This window comes from Pezoporus wallicus, unplaced genomic scaffold (assembly GCF_028554395.1).
Source record: "Pezoporus wallicus isolate ANWC-B61680 ecotype Strahan unplaced genomic scaffold, APGP_CSIRO_Pwel_v1 contig_5261, whole genome shotgun sequence".
Lineage (NCBI taxonomy): Eukaryota > Metazoa > Chordata > Aves > Psittaciformes > Psittacidae > Pezoporus > Pezoporus wallicus.
Window position 1 is genome coordinate 3783138 of NW_026642423.1, and position 18387 is coordinate 3801524.

Sequence of the window (18387 nt, forward strand, 5' to 3'; positions counted from 1 at the left end):
TGCAAATTCCATCTGGAAGCAAGAAACACAACACCAAACTACTAATAAGAAACCTAGATTTAAAAGACTTTCCCCAGACTTTTAAGAACTCATTTTTCTAGGAGTAGAGATTTAACACACATATAAAAGCTTTCACTAAACAATCCTCTTAGTAGTTTACAGTATTTGTAATATTTGATATCAAAATGTCGTTTTACTTCTATATCCCTGAGAATGAAATGCAGTACACTAAAGTACAACCAAATTGGACTTTGATGTGCAATTAACAGTAAATCATATCTCATTACCTTGTGATAACACACCATGGCATTTAGCATCTTTTAATGAATTGAAGGGCCTTGGGGCCTTGTTTTATTAAATTTTATATTTGGGTTATTATAAGCATCTTGTAAAATGCATAGCGCTCAGTTTGTTTTTCCTAAGCTTAACAGAATTTAGAATACAGAAGTCACATTTCATGTCAAAGCCACAGTACTGTTTTGTAACTAATAAGTTTTTGAAGTCAGGCAAAACCTCACTAATTAAGTTCCCTGCTGCTCTTCTTTATAGATTGAGTAGTAGTTATATTTCAGTCACTTACTAGATTTTGAAATATTCAAGGCCCATTAGAAGTGTTACTTATCTTGCATTAGCATCCTGTCCTTCATAGACTCTCACCTCACAGCTGTACCACACACACCGAGTTCTCTGAAACACTAGAGCTGTATCAGACTGGGTATGTTACTATACAGAAATAAAAGTAAATATCAGAGTGACTGTATTAAATTTTTCAACTAGTTTTTTTCAACTAAAATTACAATCTACAGGTATATCTAACCAGTAGCCTTTTTTTTAAAGAGGGGGAAAAAAAGTAATTGAAAAAGTAATTTCAGTGACCTCTTTGGTTAAGAAAGACAAACCTAGCTATAACTAGATTAAGTGTAATGACCAAGGTGGTCACTTTGGGTGGAAACTTTGACAGGAGATGTAGATAAGTCTAGATTAATGTATCTATATGACTCCATCTTATCCTCTTCAGGCATCTCCCACCATTCCAAGACAGAAGAAAATATGTCCTTCCCACTTCCCTGCACCTGCCAAACCATGCAAATACACTAAGATTTCTTGGAGGTGAAACTTACATCTTATTTCAACTCGTATGAAGTCTTTAATCCCAAGGTTTTCCAAGAACACCCCAGAGGCGGCAGTAGTTTTGAAGAAGAAGGAGATGTCTGCACTGACCTCGGCATGGAAGGTGGGAAAGTGCAGGTAGGAGGCCTCCGTGTTGAAAGAAGCAGCATTCCAGAACTGCCCTGAAAGCACAACGCCCTTCTCTATAGTTAATTGGCGCAGAACAGCAGCTGTGAGCTGCATGTGGAAAAGCCACCTTTCATCAGATAAATACATTTAAAAAACCCAACAAATACAACAAAACAAAAAGAGGGAACATTCTGTACCTATGGAAATTGAGAAGAATGACTACTCACTGTCTCCATAGCAACGCAAAGGGCCAATTTTCCAAGCAGCCTCAGAATTTGATCTGTTTGTGTCAGTGATCACTATCTGAGTTACAGGCAAATGGTCTTTGAAAGCAAGGAGGCCAGTGTCATTTGTCCTGGATTATAATAAACAGAAGGATACAGATTAACCACAGACAAAATTCCCAGCATTCCTTATGCAAGACTGTATTTGAAAAATGCTTACTTAAGGATGGAAGGTCGTTTGCAGAATTGCCTAGAACTGTGACTGGCACACACTGCTTAAGACACATACGTGCAGCATGTGTATGTTCTACGCTCATACATAATTCTGGCCACTGAAGACACTGTATTTGAATACATGATAATGTCAGATATGGACTGTAACTGTTTCAGCTGTGCCAACTGATTGTGAAGCTGATGCAGAGTGATGCCATTCTGCCTGATGGGCATTAACGTAAACTAGGCTCTCCTGGCTTTCCTCAGCAGAATGAATTTGATGTGGATCAGGTTTAAGTCCAAGTTTGAATTTCTGTTAGGTTAGCTGAAGACAAATAATGACATCTCTGCTGGCTTTATGCTTTGCCTGAGCAAGAAGAGGTGACACAATACCAGATCCAGCATGTAATTAGCACAGGGCAGCCAGACAGTATCCAATCCAACAGCAAGATGGCTGCTACACAACTGACTCAGCACACCGCAAAGTTGGATCGGCAGAGTGATTTCAGACTGAATAAGCCCTTCACATTACGTGCCTCTGTGACTTTTGGTTCAGCAACTGAAATACTGTAGGCTGAGTTACAGCACTGTTGAACTACAGTCTCTTGTTTGTGTCAGCTGTGCTTATTCTTCAGCTTAGACTAATTTACACATGGCTGCTAGAAAGGAAGAGGAAAAAAGAGATTCCTAAAGGATAATTTCTTTATTTTCACTCTGTGTGTGCTGGGCAAATTGCTGTCCTCAAAATGAAGCACAGCATTTCATGGCAGCTGTTGTTCCCTAAGCTGATTCAGCAGCTTTGACTCTGGCAGGGTATACAGATGTGCATTCATCCCACTGTACTTCATGAACTGAACTGAGTCCCTCAGGCATACAACCCTGACCTTACCAGAACCAAACTGCCCTCTTGAGGTACTACTCTATCAATTGATAGATTATAGTGAGGAGGGTACTGCCATATCTTACCTCTGCAGTGATGAGTTTTCCCTCCTCCTAGCATTTTTTCTCAGGGTTGAGGTCTGCTGTACTTGGGCTTGGCAGCACATCCTTAATGGAGCTGAATCTCAATAGTTTTTGAGAAACAGATCCCTACATCTGCATGGTTTAGCAATCTGTATGCAGGGTCTGGACTCAACTCACCTGTCTGCTCAGAGGCAAAGACTACATTCTGCAATAATCCCAAATTTACATCCACTGCTCTTTCAGGCAGCTATGACAAAAAGCCTCAGGAAACAGGTATCACTTTTTGAGTGATACCACTGCCAAAGAGTCTGACATTCCAGGCAGGATCCCAGACTACCTATATGCTGCACGTAATAACACCTTCCACAAACATACCTCTCATTATAGTTCTAGCTATGGGAAGGGACACAGGACTTCAGCAAAGAAATAATAATCAGGAAGAACACTGCAGCTGTGCTATGACAGATGTTTGCTTGGCTAAGTGTGCTACTCTGTTTAATGTTAGAAAAAATAGAAGGGATATTTTGATATTTTTTATAAAGGTTGCATACATTTTATTCATTTTGCTTTGTTTCTAGTTGCACGCAGCACAGTTAATTTTCTCATAATTCCAAGGGGAAAACAAAAGGTACCCTCTCTGATGCTACCATTTTTTTCTTGTTTCAGCGGGGGTCTGACATGCAGATAATCACAGACAAAAGGCAGCCAGATGAAATTCCCAGGCACAAGGCAGAGTGATGCCTTCAGTACACGCTCAGAAGAAAAAGTGCTAAGTATGAATCAAAAGTACATGATTTCCAAATCTCTTCATGGAGGTCTCTCAGCAGCATACTCATATAGCTTATTGTATCAGCCTTTGAAAGTTAGTATAAATGCTCTCAACAGATCATGAAACAGTAGAAACAAAAGCTGAACTATTTATTTCTTAGGAAGATAATTAAATAAGGTGTTTCAGTAGGTGGGAGTAAGAAGAATGTGAATGAATAAAAGGCAGAAAGATGCACAGAAAGGATACAAAATATGCAATAAATACATGAATAAGTAAGCTGGCATTTGCTTTAGAAAAATAAAATAATAAAAAAAAATCCACAAAATATTTAAGGAGGTTCGAGGTTCCCTGCAAATTTATTTTCATTCAAAAAATGGTGCAGTCTTTTGACTAGCTACGATTAGCATTAAAATAAAAGTCAGTATCTTTCTACAGCTACCACTGAAGATAGCTACAAAAAAAAATGAAATGGTGACATTTTAAAGGTATCTATTCCACAACTCTGAGAACTGCATTCCTCATTGGATATTCTGTTATATTGCATGAAGTTATTTTACATAGAATTTTATGATTCAGAGTTTTTACTGGTTATATGCCAGTATCACAGATAACTTTAGTAACGTAGCTCAACTGTGAGAAAAAAAAATATTCTAGAACTAATAAAAATATTCACTTTTATGTTAATGCCTTGAAAACTCAATCAAGTTTCTCTTGAATCTCAAACAGTGCATTTTATGTATTTTATCCTCTCACATGTGATAGAAAAGAATTGTGTAATGATATTCTCATACAAGCAGACACTGAAACAAAACCTCTCAGGAAAACATTCTGCCCTTCAAAGAATGTGTTTGTGACAGGAACAATGTACCTCTTGTTGCAGTTTATTATTATTATTTCATGGTGGGAAATCGAGTTTTTGATAAAAAAGTCAGGAAGTTTCAACTAAGAAAAGCAGAAAAGAGGTTTGAACATGATGCAGGCCCCCACAGGAGCTAAATTTTGAGTGTTTTAAATTCCTGGTATTCTTGAAGTTAAACTTATTTCAGACTCCATTTCTTGCAAAGCACCACAATTCCTCTTCCCTTTACTTGGTGCTCAATGGCAGCCTCTCAAATACAGTGTATTACGCCTCAGAGAGGACTGTGTACCTGTAAAATAATATCCCAGAGGCACTGCTGTGGCACTACAAAATACAAATATTCCACATTTTGGACAAAGCATTTGGAATTTTGCCTGAAGGGGGCTTGGAGATCACTTGACTGTACTACAGTTTTCAAATAAAAAGTTTTTACTTATATGTATTTTAATTTAGCAGTTCACATATGTTTAAAACTAGATTCTATTTGGTTTTCCATAGCTGTTTCTCTGGTTAGCCAGAACCATTACTTTATTTTTCTTAGCAGGTTTCACATAGCACTCTGTAGCCACTTCCACCAAGCATGCCTTTTGTACCATGCTATGCCCTGCTTCTCAGTATTGAGAATTACAGGTTGGTCCTGCTGCTCCTTGACCAGGAGTGTAAAGTTAAGTCCCGAGTTCACAAAAATCAAAGCAGGTTTTATCACATTCCTGAAAGGAGTCCTGTACATGCAGAAAATGGTATAAATATATTAATAAACTTGGGAAGTAGACTTTCTGCTTATCTAACTTGGTACATCAATTTGGCATAAATTAGATTAAAATCTGAACATATTTCAGAGGGTGGAAAGCACCCTCAAGAAACAGATTTTTCTCTGAACTCTTTGCATAAAGGGTGATAACAATTTGTACTTCCCACAAGCAAAACCCAAACAAAACAAATCCAATAATGCCCTTTAAATTAAAAAACTGAAATATTTTTAGTTATGGGTATTAAATACAGTTGCATGTAATCTATTTATCCATGTCTGAGGATTAATGTCTGTATCTACCCAAAGGCCTTCCTCAATAAGCTGTGAGGCATGTTACACATCAAACAAATGTTCTGTTTGTTTGGGGAGAGGGGGAAAGGAAAAAAAAAATTCACTGCAAATGCAGCAATGATAGTGCAGTGATAGTGCAGCAACTGGATCCTTTAAGATGTAGCACAGGTAGTCTTACCTGTAAATGACAAATAACTATTTTGACAGTAACCTTAGGAGACTATTTGTCTTTTTCCTGGCTACTTATAAAAGCATGGTCAAAAAGTTCTCACTCTATGGTATCCTAACAGTATAAGCTATTGTAAATTGGTAATCTCTAGGTAGCTGTGTCTGTATATTTTAAACAGATAGTAGAGCAGTGGTGCCATTAAATATAATTTATTCTTGCATGATCTCCTGTTGGTACACTTTCTTCTTGTACATTAATGAAAACTGGTGGGGTCTGAGCCTCAGTAGCTCAGATATTCACTGCAGATTTTCATGAATACAGTACATTAGGGGAAAAGAATACTATCATCAGCAGATGTCAATGAACCACATGAGGAAAGGGCTAGTGAAACAGACTTCCATCAGAAAAAGTTTTGTGCTCTATGCAGGAGGTATCATTAATAATCCAAATGAATAAATTTTAATTGCTGTCTTACCCACCAGCTGCATCCAAAAAATGCTTTACTGGGTACAATAACATAGAATACAGAGTAAATTTAAAAACAGCAGCAGAAGGGGACATACCTAACAGTTGAAGGCAAGATGCAGTGGCTATATTTTGTTGAATTAGAGAATAGGTAAAGAGAAAGAATTTGGTAGTGATCGTAATGAACTGATTCCTGACACCTCAGGGGCCTGCTAGAGTCAGCTCTCTGCAGGCAGATTTTCCAGTTTGTTGACAAATGCAGTCATGAAGGCAGATATCCAAGACAGCTCTATACAGCCAGGTGACCTCCAGCAGGGTTTATTTATGAGCTGCCTCCACTGCTTCTGGGGAAATGGATTCAGTGTAGGGTAGTTGCTGAATGAACAAAACCTGTCAAATCTGGGCTTCTCAGTGGCTGGGTTTCTCTGTCCTGCTTTCCTCAGCCCTTCCAGTTTCAGCATCCTGGCTCTGGCACATCTTTGCACAAATATAACTAATCCAAAGAGGGCTTTATTTGCTTCCATGTTGCATTACTTGTTCCAACAGTTAACTATTCTCAGTGTTGGGGAAGGGCAAGAGAGAAAAAAAACATTTCCTGAACTAGATTTAGCTTCAGCTTGTGGCCACTGTATTTCTATATTTCTAAAATCTTCCCATCCACTAGCAAGACCTTTCAACAGTCAGGAATCTCTCCTTTTTGGAGGCATGCATTACCGTCATGTCACGTTTAACACCTTTCCAGGTCCCTTGCTTGGGTTAGGGTGACAACTTATGCCTCTGCTCCCTCAGCAGAGGTCTTCTCCCATTCTCCAGCCAAAAAAAAAATTCAGATGTTCCACTATTCTGCAGTGACAAAATTAGCTGTCATCAAACTGTAGGGTTTGGAAGTATGGTGAGTAGCTAGATGGAAAAAGATACTTTTCACTAGAATGCTTTAATAAAAAGAAAACTGAAAAACACAAAAGCCTTCCCCAAATAGCATACATATATTTCTATTCATCAACTTGGTGTCATGTAAGAGCCCAGAGATAACAGCTGTCTCAGATGTCTACTTAGATTATCATTTAAAACTCAGCATGCCTAGAAATGTGCATTTTGTACTGCCAAACACCTGGCTCAGGACTTTTTTCAGGTCTGTTTTCTCCTATTTTCCATTTATTTTGCTACTCTGAGAAATTAGTAGCTTCTTCTGCACTTAAGACTTAGTCTAGGGAAACCAAACAAAAAGCCTACGCCTGTTTCCTCCTCAGGACACTCCAACTATTCTGGTCAATTCCTACCTCACAGCTGCAGTGAGCAGCCTGATCTATGTAAAAGGAGTGAAAATGATTTTCTGGTTTTCCACTCTGCAGCACCCATTTTATTTCATGCTAAGGCAAATAAATGCATCTACTCCTGTATTGCTCCTTTCACTATAATGTATAGCAGGTTAAAGTCACAGTTCAGATCTTAGCAGATTTTAGATACAAATGCTCATTATGTATCAGGGGTCAGTGTTCTAGCAGAGAAACACAAAGCTATCTTCAAGAGGCATGAAATTTCTTAAAAAATCTTTGTAAAGGTCAAAATTTTTTAGCTTTTAAAAAGGCAACCTGCAATTTAGAATACTACCAAAGTCCAAATTTCAAATGGATTTAAAACCAAAACAAAACACCTGAATCCCCAAACCAACAAACAGTAGGCAGTTTAGCCGGGGAAATGTCTATGCATATCCTGTTATTATCATGAAATTAGGAGAAACAAGTAGCTCTGTGCACTGCCAAGCTAATGAAGCATGACTTCCTACATCTCTTTCCCATGAGGGTTTTCCAAAATCTAATAAAAGTGTATGCTTCCTTAACTTCCTTCTTGTGGGTTTTAATTGGCTTTTTCCCCTCAGCCTGGCATAAATTTTCATAAAATGTGTAATTTCTAATACTTTTGAGATCCCTCTTTCTCTGCTAAAGATGTTCAAAATCATTGGGTGTGGGGTGAAAATGGAGATAAACATCCACAGCATAACTCGTTTAGGTCTGATTTCCTTTGGAGGCTCAGCTGAAACATTTTAAAACTGCATTTAGCTTTCACCTTGCATTTGTTACTACAATCTAGTAGTGCACTGTTCGTCAATCTCAGACTACAACTGCAGTAGTGTACCAACATAACACACCCTGCTCCACTTTAGTAGCTCACTGAAAGGTGAAATCTGGATTATGAAAACAGCCAAGCCCCAGTAAAAAACAGATGCTTTTCATGTTCATGCGCAAACCTCACCAAAATGCATCTGATAACCTACCATTAAAGAAAAGATAGATTAACATGCGCAGCCAGACGCCTCTTTAAATATCTATACAAACCACATTCATAAACCAACATTTACATTATGATCTTCATGAAGAAATCCCCTTATGGCTGTGATTTTTGAAAGTGAACAGTGACTCCAGGGATATAAAGGATCCAAGAGAATAATCACACTGTCTGGAAATCAAGCAACCAAAAAAGCCTCACACAGTGACAAGTCATTTCTGAATTACTTTTTTGGTTTTAAGACCCCTTACAGCTCCTTTCTGCTCATTCTCTTTTAAGTGAAGGTTTCACAGGGATAATTCACTTGCTATTTCAAACACAGTAGCCTGCTACAGCAAGGCATTTCTTGTCTACATCCATTATTTGTAATTTCCGTACTATTCAAGGTTAAAATATCTTTATTTCTAGAGAAAGGGCAGCAGCTCCTATCAGTGAGTCCAGAAATGAGACAGGGTGAAGCAGAGTTTTCACATGCATTTTCAGTGTTTCAAATTATACTTTTAACAACACTCATCTGACATTTCTGTCCCCTTCAACACAAATATGGAATTAATTGGAAAGTTCACCAACTAGCTCTCAGCTGCTGGACAGTCTCTGAAGGTAAAGATGATGGAAGAAGGTTGCAAGGTTGCTTTCATAAGTTCACGCAGCAGACCACAAAGGTCCAAACCCAAGGAAGACTTTGAATGTTCATGCTGTAAATCTAAAAACTTCCTATGGACACTGAGCCAAAGCATACAGAAACTAAAGGAAGTCTTTCCATTGACTTTAAAATGCTTGGGACCCAATGTAACTTTTTTGATAGAGCAGATTTCTTGTTGTTTAGCTGTCTGTACCTGAATTTTGTTGTCTATGCCTGAATTTCCTACTCTGGTGTATATCCATGTGCAAGCCTCCTAGAGCCCTTATTCACGCAATGCTCCAGCTGAATCAATGGAAACTTTTAAATAAATAGATCGACTGGATTTGGCATTGAACAGCAAATAATTTTTTAAAACAACCCATCTCAGCAACCTGCTTCAGCCAGATATCATGTCTTTGTTTCAAATAAGCAATTTGAGATGAAACCAGAAGTCTAAATTCTAGTTTGAATCTCATTTTCATTTGACCATACTCAAGCCATTCAAGCTTCCTGAGCTTTCTTGCCCTACTTCCTATCCCCACCTCTCACACAGATACAACTATAATCACATGAAATTTATTACCATTCTTCTCTGTCTGCGTCACAGTTGCAAAAATATCTCATATCCAGACAACTTTCTTCCAGTCCACATGCACACTGTTGAATGCCTGGAAGAGATCCTCCCCAGTAAAGATGCTTTTCATTGGCACGGCCAACCCACCAAACAAATGGCATTCCATCTAGATGAAAGGGAAACAGAGGGTGGGGTGAGGGGAGAAGAGAAAAGAGGAAAAGAGAAAGAGAGAGAGAAAACTTGATAAGTAAATTGGAATCTCCTGAGAATGAAAAAGAGAATGGAGGTGGACACGTTAAATAATTCTGAAAGAAAAGATGCAAACTACAGATGAACTAACAAACCATAAACTTTACCCAACTTCCATTTTATGGACTGTATGTTGAGAAAGCAACAGCTTTATGGTAATCCTGTTTGGTTTGAAGAGCAGATGTTTTCCCCATAGGGTTCATGTGCCAATCATCCATGAGAACTTTGGCACAGTTCAGCTGTGAAGACTTTTACCATGAGAACCCAACACCATTGTCTGTACCAGCTCTGTCCAGTGTTTTTGTGTGATGCTAGAGGGAAGATGTGACCACTGAAGGAGTCTGAAAAAAATGTCACCTGGCATGACTCACACTGCACAGTTGTCTTGAACCACCCAGCACTGGCTAAGGACCTCTTGCAGAGTCAAATAGTTATAAAGGAGACTCTAGCTCTTAAATCAGGACTTTCTTACCTTAAGGCTCACATATAATGAACAAAACCCTTCAGAAATAAAACACAAACTGACCAATTATGATGGGTTTAATACAGTTCCTCTCAGAACTACAAACCAAAATTTGTATGGGTTTCTAAGGCAGCAGTCCAAGGGTGGGATCTGCAATTGCAAAGCTCTGTAAGATATTAAACCAGGTAGGACATAAGTGGGGAAAAGGATCTCCCTATTTGGGAATTAATGTATCTCTGTGACATTATTTTCTATCTACAGGAGCTCCAAGATCTATGTATTTGTATAAACCAAGACAGATTTTGTTTAAATTTTGTTATCTGTTATACATCAAGCATTTAAATTTTAACAGTTAGGTACAGTAAGCAGCTCAGATGTAATGAAATTCACAGATTAGTGTTTTGTTAAGACTGACTTCGTCTTCCAGCTCAGGTAGCTTTTTCATTGACTTCTTAATCCTTAAATCAAGAAATGCAATCAGTTACACAGAGGTAGATGGCAAAATTTAGCAAAATTGACATATGAAGACTTTTTGATCACAGGAGTTTCAAAAAATAAACTGCACTGTTAATGTAGAAAAATGTATCAATTTATTTTTCTATTTTACTAACATCATTAGTAGGGCGGATTCCTCATTATACAAAGCAAGAAAGCCTAAAATATGAAATGCAATCAAGGTTAACTGTAGAGTATAAGGGACTAATTAAAATGAGTTTTAGAATCACTTGGCAAAATTAATTCATATTTGTTTTCCTTTTAAGTTTAGACTGCTGAACTGCAAAATCATAAAAAGGGAAAATAAAAATAGGAAGAGTAATTCTGTTCTCATGATACCAACAATTAAGACATGATGAGTTTGACCAATACCCCATGGTACTCATTAGGAAAACACAATTCAAGAACATCTAAGAATTCATCTTACAAAAATGCACACGCTCATTTTAGGTCTCATATTATTGTCAACACATTTCTGTTTTATTTTCTTATCAGCTGATTTTCTTGCAGAAGGTGATTGCTGCAGCCAGAGAAATGGGTCTATACTATATTATCGGGAAATTACTTGGTAAAGCTTGGAATAGTAATGTTAATTGAATAAAAGGGTGACTTGTCTAGGAGTTGAAATAGATACTATACAGAAGTGCTTAATCTAATTTTACAAGTGCCCATTCTGGAAAAATATTTAGGTAAAGACAAATCCTTTGGGCCATCAGCAAATTATGGTACTCATTAATCAAATTCAACCTCAAATTCTTTTGGCAGAAATCATTACATACTTCAACATAACACTGAAATGAACAATCATTCACAGGAATTAAGAATGAGTAGTTTTCTGATGTCTTTTTCAGGCCTGCTGTTATTTGTTTTATTGAGCAATACCAAGTGAACACATACACGTTCAGATTTATAATATAGACTGGGGAAGTGACAAAAGCACCACAGTTTGAATCATTTACAACTAAATTAAATACAGTGCTAAAAACCAGAGAATTCAACATTATAGGGAGCAATCTTAGGTTGTCAAGAGCTATAAAAAACAGTGCCTTTTGAAAAAATTCTATATATTAGGCAGAGTTCTGCCACCCTTTACTCTAGATAAGTGGATTTTTCTCCCTAACTAGTCCCTTAGAAATCAATTGTGGCATTATGGAAAATCATGCCCTGATTCTTCAAAACTCTTTTTCACATGCTTAATTTTTAACACATGAGAAATCACAGAGCTATTCAACAAAGCTCTTAAATCTAAGGTACTTCAGCAACATTCAAAGTGTGTAGGAATTACTGAAACTTATACTGTATGTCATATACCTGTAATGCCTAAGTAATCAGTAATTCACTAGCAATGCAAATCAATCTATTCTTCTTTCTAGAAGATTTACACCATTGTAATTTGGCAGAGTTGGAGGGTGCCTTGCATTAAAATTGAGTTTGGCCAACAGGTATTGATTAAGATTCTTTCTTCTAAGTCTGTAGATTTGTTGCAATATCTTCACTTCTGTAATCATGACATTGCAGTTTTTTAGAAGCACTATCAATTCTCCACCACCTCAAAATGAATTAATTTCAATTCCTTGCTGAAACCACAGACTAAGTCAGTAATGTTAATTAACAAGGTAATATGGCCCCATAAAACAATGATTAGTAGAATTTTTAAGCTGACAACTCCATTTGATAAAACATGCTACTGATTCTTCATTCTGTGCTTACACACACCTAGTTAAACATTATCTAGTAAAAAACAGTAGTCAAAAGCCTACTGTACAAATAAAAGTATTATTTTCCATGCTTTTTTGTCTGTTTAAAACTGAAAAAAAAAAACCCACCTTGCTATGATAAATTTATTAAGATTGTCTTTGAACTCCATACTATGGTTCTGAAGCAGAGAATACGTGGGGAAAAAATCCAGACCAAGCAAACATGCTCCAAGTGATTGAGCTCACCAGCAAAAGAACAGAGATCTGTTTCTTTCAAGTGATTTCTTCCTGTACTGCTTAAGCTGCCTTGGGAAGGTTTTAATTTTTACAAACAAGGCCTCAAAAAAGCAAAACTTTTTGAGGACAATAACCCCTTCTGTGATGATGTTGTCTGGAAGACTCTACAAACAGCTGTGATATTTTCATAACTTTTTACCATAATTTAATACAGTATTGAATAAAAGAACTGAGCAGGCAGACAGTATTTTGTATGAAATCAAATACTGCTAGTCATTCATACTGCCAGGCACACGCTGCAGAAAGTAAGGTTGGCACAGGTCTTCTGAAAGGCAAAATAAGGGTTTTCACCAGATCATCTTGATGTTTCCCTCAGATAGAAAGAGCCTCAGTTTCCATAGGCTCGTCTTTTGTGGTCTATTGGTCTATTCAACAGCTACTGTGTGTATGTATCTGAAGAACCAAGTAAGATTTTGGAAACCCTGTCATATACAATACTGAAATGCGTGGACAAGAAAGAACTCTGTTTTATTTCATCCAGCAAGGCACAGAGAGTAAGCTCCTTTCAGATGTCAGTTCTTCAGCAGACCTCTAGTACCTGCTCTATCAATGTGCTTAACCAAACTGTTCACTGCTAGTTCTGTATATAAAATCTGTTTCAGCAGAAGCAAGGCTGTCACAGACTGTACAGATCACAAGCACAGAGGCCGAGGACTATGAAGAGAACAGGAGACACATGGAAGCTGTTTGCACTGATCCTTAGAAGGAGATGCAAATTGAGATCAAATTTACCTGCAATGCGTATCCTGCTCTTCTAGTGACAAGAGTGGCTGAATAGACATTTGGTGTCCTTCCACCAGCTCACAAGATAATATCTGTCCTCCTAAATCTCCCTTGTGCTGACAGGTCTCTCATTTTCTGTATTAGGCATTGACATTTGTAGCAATACAAGTTGTTTTTAAAGGTTTTAGGCTTGCTCATGTTTTAAATGGCAGAGAATCTTTTAAAAATTATTTGTATAGGTATTCAGAAGCTGGAGAAAGAGAAGAAGCAACATATTTCAACAGCATTTAGAACTAAAGTACTATGCATATAAGTCCCAAGCAACTCCTGTGGAATCAGTTTACCTTTACATAGGCAGAAAGTCCTAGCATTGGCTTTTATGTTTATCCAGTACGAGTTAAGACAAAGCCATGCGTTTTAACAGTATTTAGAATATTTATCAAGATTTGCCTGCATCATTTGCCAGATGGTTCTTGTTATTGCAACAAACAAAAATGTATCAACGGAAGTATAACAAGATAATCTGGATCTCTTGCTAAACTTTTGTGCTGTATAAACCTAAAGTCTGCCCCAGTAATTACATATCTCTGATAGAAGTAAGGCTTTTGGGTACCTAAATTACTGCAACTGCAACTCCCTCCGGAACAGCTGTTATCATAGTGTGCTCTGTTCTTCCTGGAGTTAAGATATTCTCACAGATGAGAATGGGCAGAAGGTAAATAAATATGAACCTTTACTTCTGGATTTAACAGGAGGCTAACAAGCTGCAATGACAAAGTTTTGCCATTTCACATTACAGTGCTTCAGTAAGAGCAAAATCTTCATCAAGCCGAGCGAGACAGGCTCTATATCCAGACTAAACTTTTATGACTTGTGAATGTCTTTGCTGAAGTCCCAAGAAGGCTGAAAATACTATGAGTATTTGCATTCTCCCCTGCCAGCTCAGGCGGGGCTGTTCTCTCAATAAATTTCTGGCCACATGACAAAGTTTCCTGAAAGATGCAATTGGGACTTCAGCCAGCAACAGAAACTATGGGACCAGCTAAAGGCATGCAGGTTAGGAAGAAAAAGCATCAACAACAAACTAACCCAACAACAAAAATGCAGAAAAGATTACAGTTTTCAGGGGCAAATGACAAAACAGAGAAAATACCAGCTTTGAGTCCACAGGAGTTTTGCTAAAGATGGACTAGATATCCTACCCTGTTGAAACAAAAGCTTTAGCTTATTGCCTTTATCTTGCGCATTTCAGCTCAGCTTCACTTCAAACCTGTCCCTCTTGCTTTCAACTCCTTTTCTTCTTCTTCATTCCCCTTTTTCTTTCCCATTTTCTTTGTTTAGCCTAACTCCTCCATGAAAATTCTCATAAATAAGCCCTCCATTGCCTTAACATATAGGCCAATGACATTGATGCATGCCCTGCCACATCCTGACTCAATGGTGGGACCAGAAACCCATCAGTGGCCTGGATTTAATAGCAAGTGAACAAAACCATGGATAAGCCACAGCAGGCTCCAGCATGACCCTGCCTGGGCCAAAGGAGCAGGTCCTGCTCAACTGATGTCTCTACTTTTTTGCCTGCGTCATAGGTATAGCTAGTAAGAATAATGTCAATAAGATGATGCCAACATTTTTTGCTCTCACACTGACCATTCAACTCCTATGTATTCATTACAATCACATTTAAAGGGGGTAAAAAATGAAAATTAATCATATTTTTGATCCATTTACTCTTGAAAGATCCATAATGGCAGCTCAAGCTCTTGGGATAGGGTGTGGACAAAGAGTAACAGAGGGACCCTACCTGCAGCACTCTGCACCTTTTGCACTGAATGTACAGGAAAGCCTCCAGCTGTACACCGCTCCCAGCCTCACATACTTTAATTTGCCTACCAGCCTGAGCCCTTCACCAAGAAAGTCCAGGAAAACTCAAGTCTACAGCGTGGTCTAACAGTAAGTTGGAAGCCCAGGTACAACTCAAAGGTTGCTCAAGTTTATGAACACAAGTCAACTGGAGTAAAGTTGAGTGGAATTAACTAAGGTTTAATCCAATTCTTGAAGGAAGAAATGGAAGATTTGCTGATCATGGCCAAGCAAAATGCAATCTGATAAACTGAAAAAAGAAAATAGATAAAATGGGGACATTTGGGACATTTAATAGGAGACTGTGTAAGTTACAAAAAACTTGCTGTGGAAAGCAATCTTTGCTTGGTCCTTTGGGAGAAACTACATTCACTAATAACAGTTCTTCACCCTTTATTTTGAAAAGTGTCTGAGTAAAAATGGAAGTACCTTACTCAACAGAACTGTTTCCTGTATAGGCAATCTTAACTACCAGCATTAATAATGAGAAAAGCATCATTGTTACTTTTTTTCCCTCCTGCTAACATCACACCAATACAGTCACTGAAATGAACTCTCTTCTGACTTGACAACCCTCAAAAAAAGGCAAATTAATTTTATTCCCATTGTACTTGTGATGGCAGCTTTTTGGAATAAGAAAACCTAGATTTGTATACAGAGAATCTTTATTAGCAATATTGATTCACAAAGCAGTGAGAATGCACCTTGTCCTTCAGCTCCCAGGTTAACACAGCATGGCTGACAGTTAGACAGTAACATCTATTTACATGGAGTGATTATGATCAGAAAGTCACTGGGACAATGTTATTTCCAGAGATGGACTTTTTGAAATATAACCACTAACTGATTCCTATAAGTGCTGTCAATATCTACAGAATTTCATGGCTTAGATTAATCTTAAAGAAATCAGAAAACATCATCAGTAAATATGCTGAATTTCTGAACTGGAATAAAAATAGAAAAAAAAGTCTTGAACATAAATTAGAAGAGGTAATAACATGTTGTTAATCACTTTGAAGCTGCAATCCCTAATTAAATAAAAGAAGGGATTTTCTTAAAACTTATAAAAGAACTCACAGATATTATTGGGATGGTGCTTCTGTTTCAGAAAGAATTGTTTGGAAAATGAGATGTGAACATCTCAAGTTCCATGCAAAATCAACTGAGCAAATTAGAATCTCTGGTAAGAGGGAAATCCAGTATCATTCCTACATAGCTTTATATAAAAAGCCAGACGTGTGGGATTTGATTTTTTTTGTTTGTTTGTTTTTTTGTTATGTCTTTTTAAAGGCAAAAAAGCAGTATATTTAAATCTATGCTAAAGAGATGGAAAAAAACCCTTTGCAGAGCATGCAATATATTTGCTGTACTCTGTAAGACAAGCATTGTAAACAACCAAAAAATGAAACCAATACCCGGAAAAGAGTTTAGAGAATAAACAGGCACATTTCTGAGTCTTATACTAATTATGAGCCAACAGGGCAGTTTGCACAAGCTGATTGAAAGCCATGCTCTTAGTTTCTCCTCCTACTCTTCTGTTATATCCTTACTGAACTAAAATCTCACAAGGCCAGTTGAACTGGATTATTTATTTTTGCACCCAAAACATGTTAGTTGGCAAAAGACAACACTCAGTTATACTTATTATGATCGTAACAGCACTTATCTGGACACCCAGCACAGCAGTGGAGAAAGCCCAGTTTTAAGCGCTTTATCAAAAAAAAACCCCAAACTCATCAAACTGCATCCCTGCAACTCATTAAACTTCTTTATAGTCCAATGTGTTACAACACATTACAGAGCAATGGTAAATAAATAACTGCTGATTTGACACTGCTTAGCAATTCTGCTTTCCTCAGTGTACAATTAATGTCAGCAGTTAATGCCTTAAGTGGTGGAATTGGAAACTCGACCACAATAAACAAATGCAGTCAAGTTTCAACTTAAGGATATATCCAAACTGCAGCATGGCATTGGTTCAGCCATCCCTGTCCCAGACTGCAATTACAGTTCTGTTGGTCAGAGCAGCAGGGGCATCATTTGTCATTCTAAGGAAGACTGGAGTGCTGTGAAATTGGGCACTTTGGAAAAATGCAGCTGTAGCAGAACATATGTATAGGCAAGACCATGAAATGAACTGGCTCCAAGCCAGCATGTAAGAAGAAAAACAAGAGAATATAAATGGAAAAATTCATAGAATACTGTACTCAGAAGACTCTTCTATTGATATATCCTAACCAGCTTTAAAGGTCAGGTTGACAACAATCTGTCTTCTCTGTGGAACAGCTTAATAATTTGCAGCTCTTTTTTCTTCACCCTGTTAGCAATGAGTTTACATCTTTCAAATAGATCTTCTATATAGCTTTTGCTATTTAATTGGTCTCAGATTCCTGCATATCTCTCTACACAACTGCAGCAAACAGAAGGATTATACATGGGTATGTATATACATTCACGCACAGACTGTACTGGATAGAATATGAACTGCTCAGCTATGCTCCTTAGCTCTACTGTCACTAATAGAGGTTATTGTTCAGCTCAAGAGACAGTTTTCTGCTCCTGAAACAGAAGGAAGAACTCAGCTGTAGCTCTACCACTGCAGTGAATACCGGAATGAGCAGAGGCTGCAGAAGAATGACAACCATGCAATCACTAGTCAGTCCTTCCTCTTTTTCCAGACCCTGAACAGAACCGTGTGGAGACACAGACTCTTCCCCTTCCCCCATGCATGCACACACATATACTGGGGCTGGACATTTCAGTGGCTCTATGCCCAGAGTCAAAGAGTCAGTCACAAAGCTTAAGAGTATTCAGAGACAGCACCACTTCCCTCTAGGCAAGATCAGGACATCTTATACCAATACAGCATAAGATGACCTGGCCTCATTCATTGGTTCCTTGGCAGTTTTGGAGCACAGTTCTTGACTCTTGAGAGAATTCCAGTTACCACATCAATTGTGAAGAACATGTGGGCTGCAATGAGCATATCAAGTAGTTGGCTTTTTTTTCCATTTTCTTTCTTCCCATAGAGCATACAGTTCACAAGGTTACAGTTCATATTTTCAGAGTAATTAATCTTGTGTTCATTTCATGCAATTTTCAGCACTTCACTGAAATGGCTACATCTATGTGCCTTCTGTATTTAACGGCAAGAGAAAGAACCACCATCGAAGCC

The 18387-nt window shown here is 37.8% G+C and overlaps 1 protein-coding gene across 2 annotated transcripts in view; it reads right to left on the reverse strand.

Moving 5' to 3' along the window:
* Nucleotides 1-18387, reverse strand: part of CNTNAP5 (contactin associated protein family member 5) — a 298904-nt gene that overhangs the window by 48119 nt on the left and 232398 nt on the right. For both annotated transcript variants that reach the window (XM_057430057.1, XM_057430056.1), the window contains exons 14-16: nt 9435-9591; nt 1467-1594; nt 1122-1292 (exon numbers count right to left, since the gene is read on the reverse strand). In XM_057430057.1, the coding sequence (XP_057286040.1) occupies nt 1122-1292; nt 1467-1594; nt 9435-9591 (456 nt within the window). The remainder of the gene's footprint in view (nt 1-1121; nt 1293-1466; nt 1595-9434; nt 9592-18387) is intronic.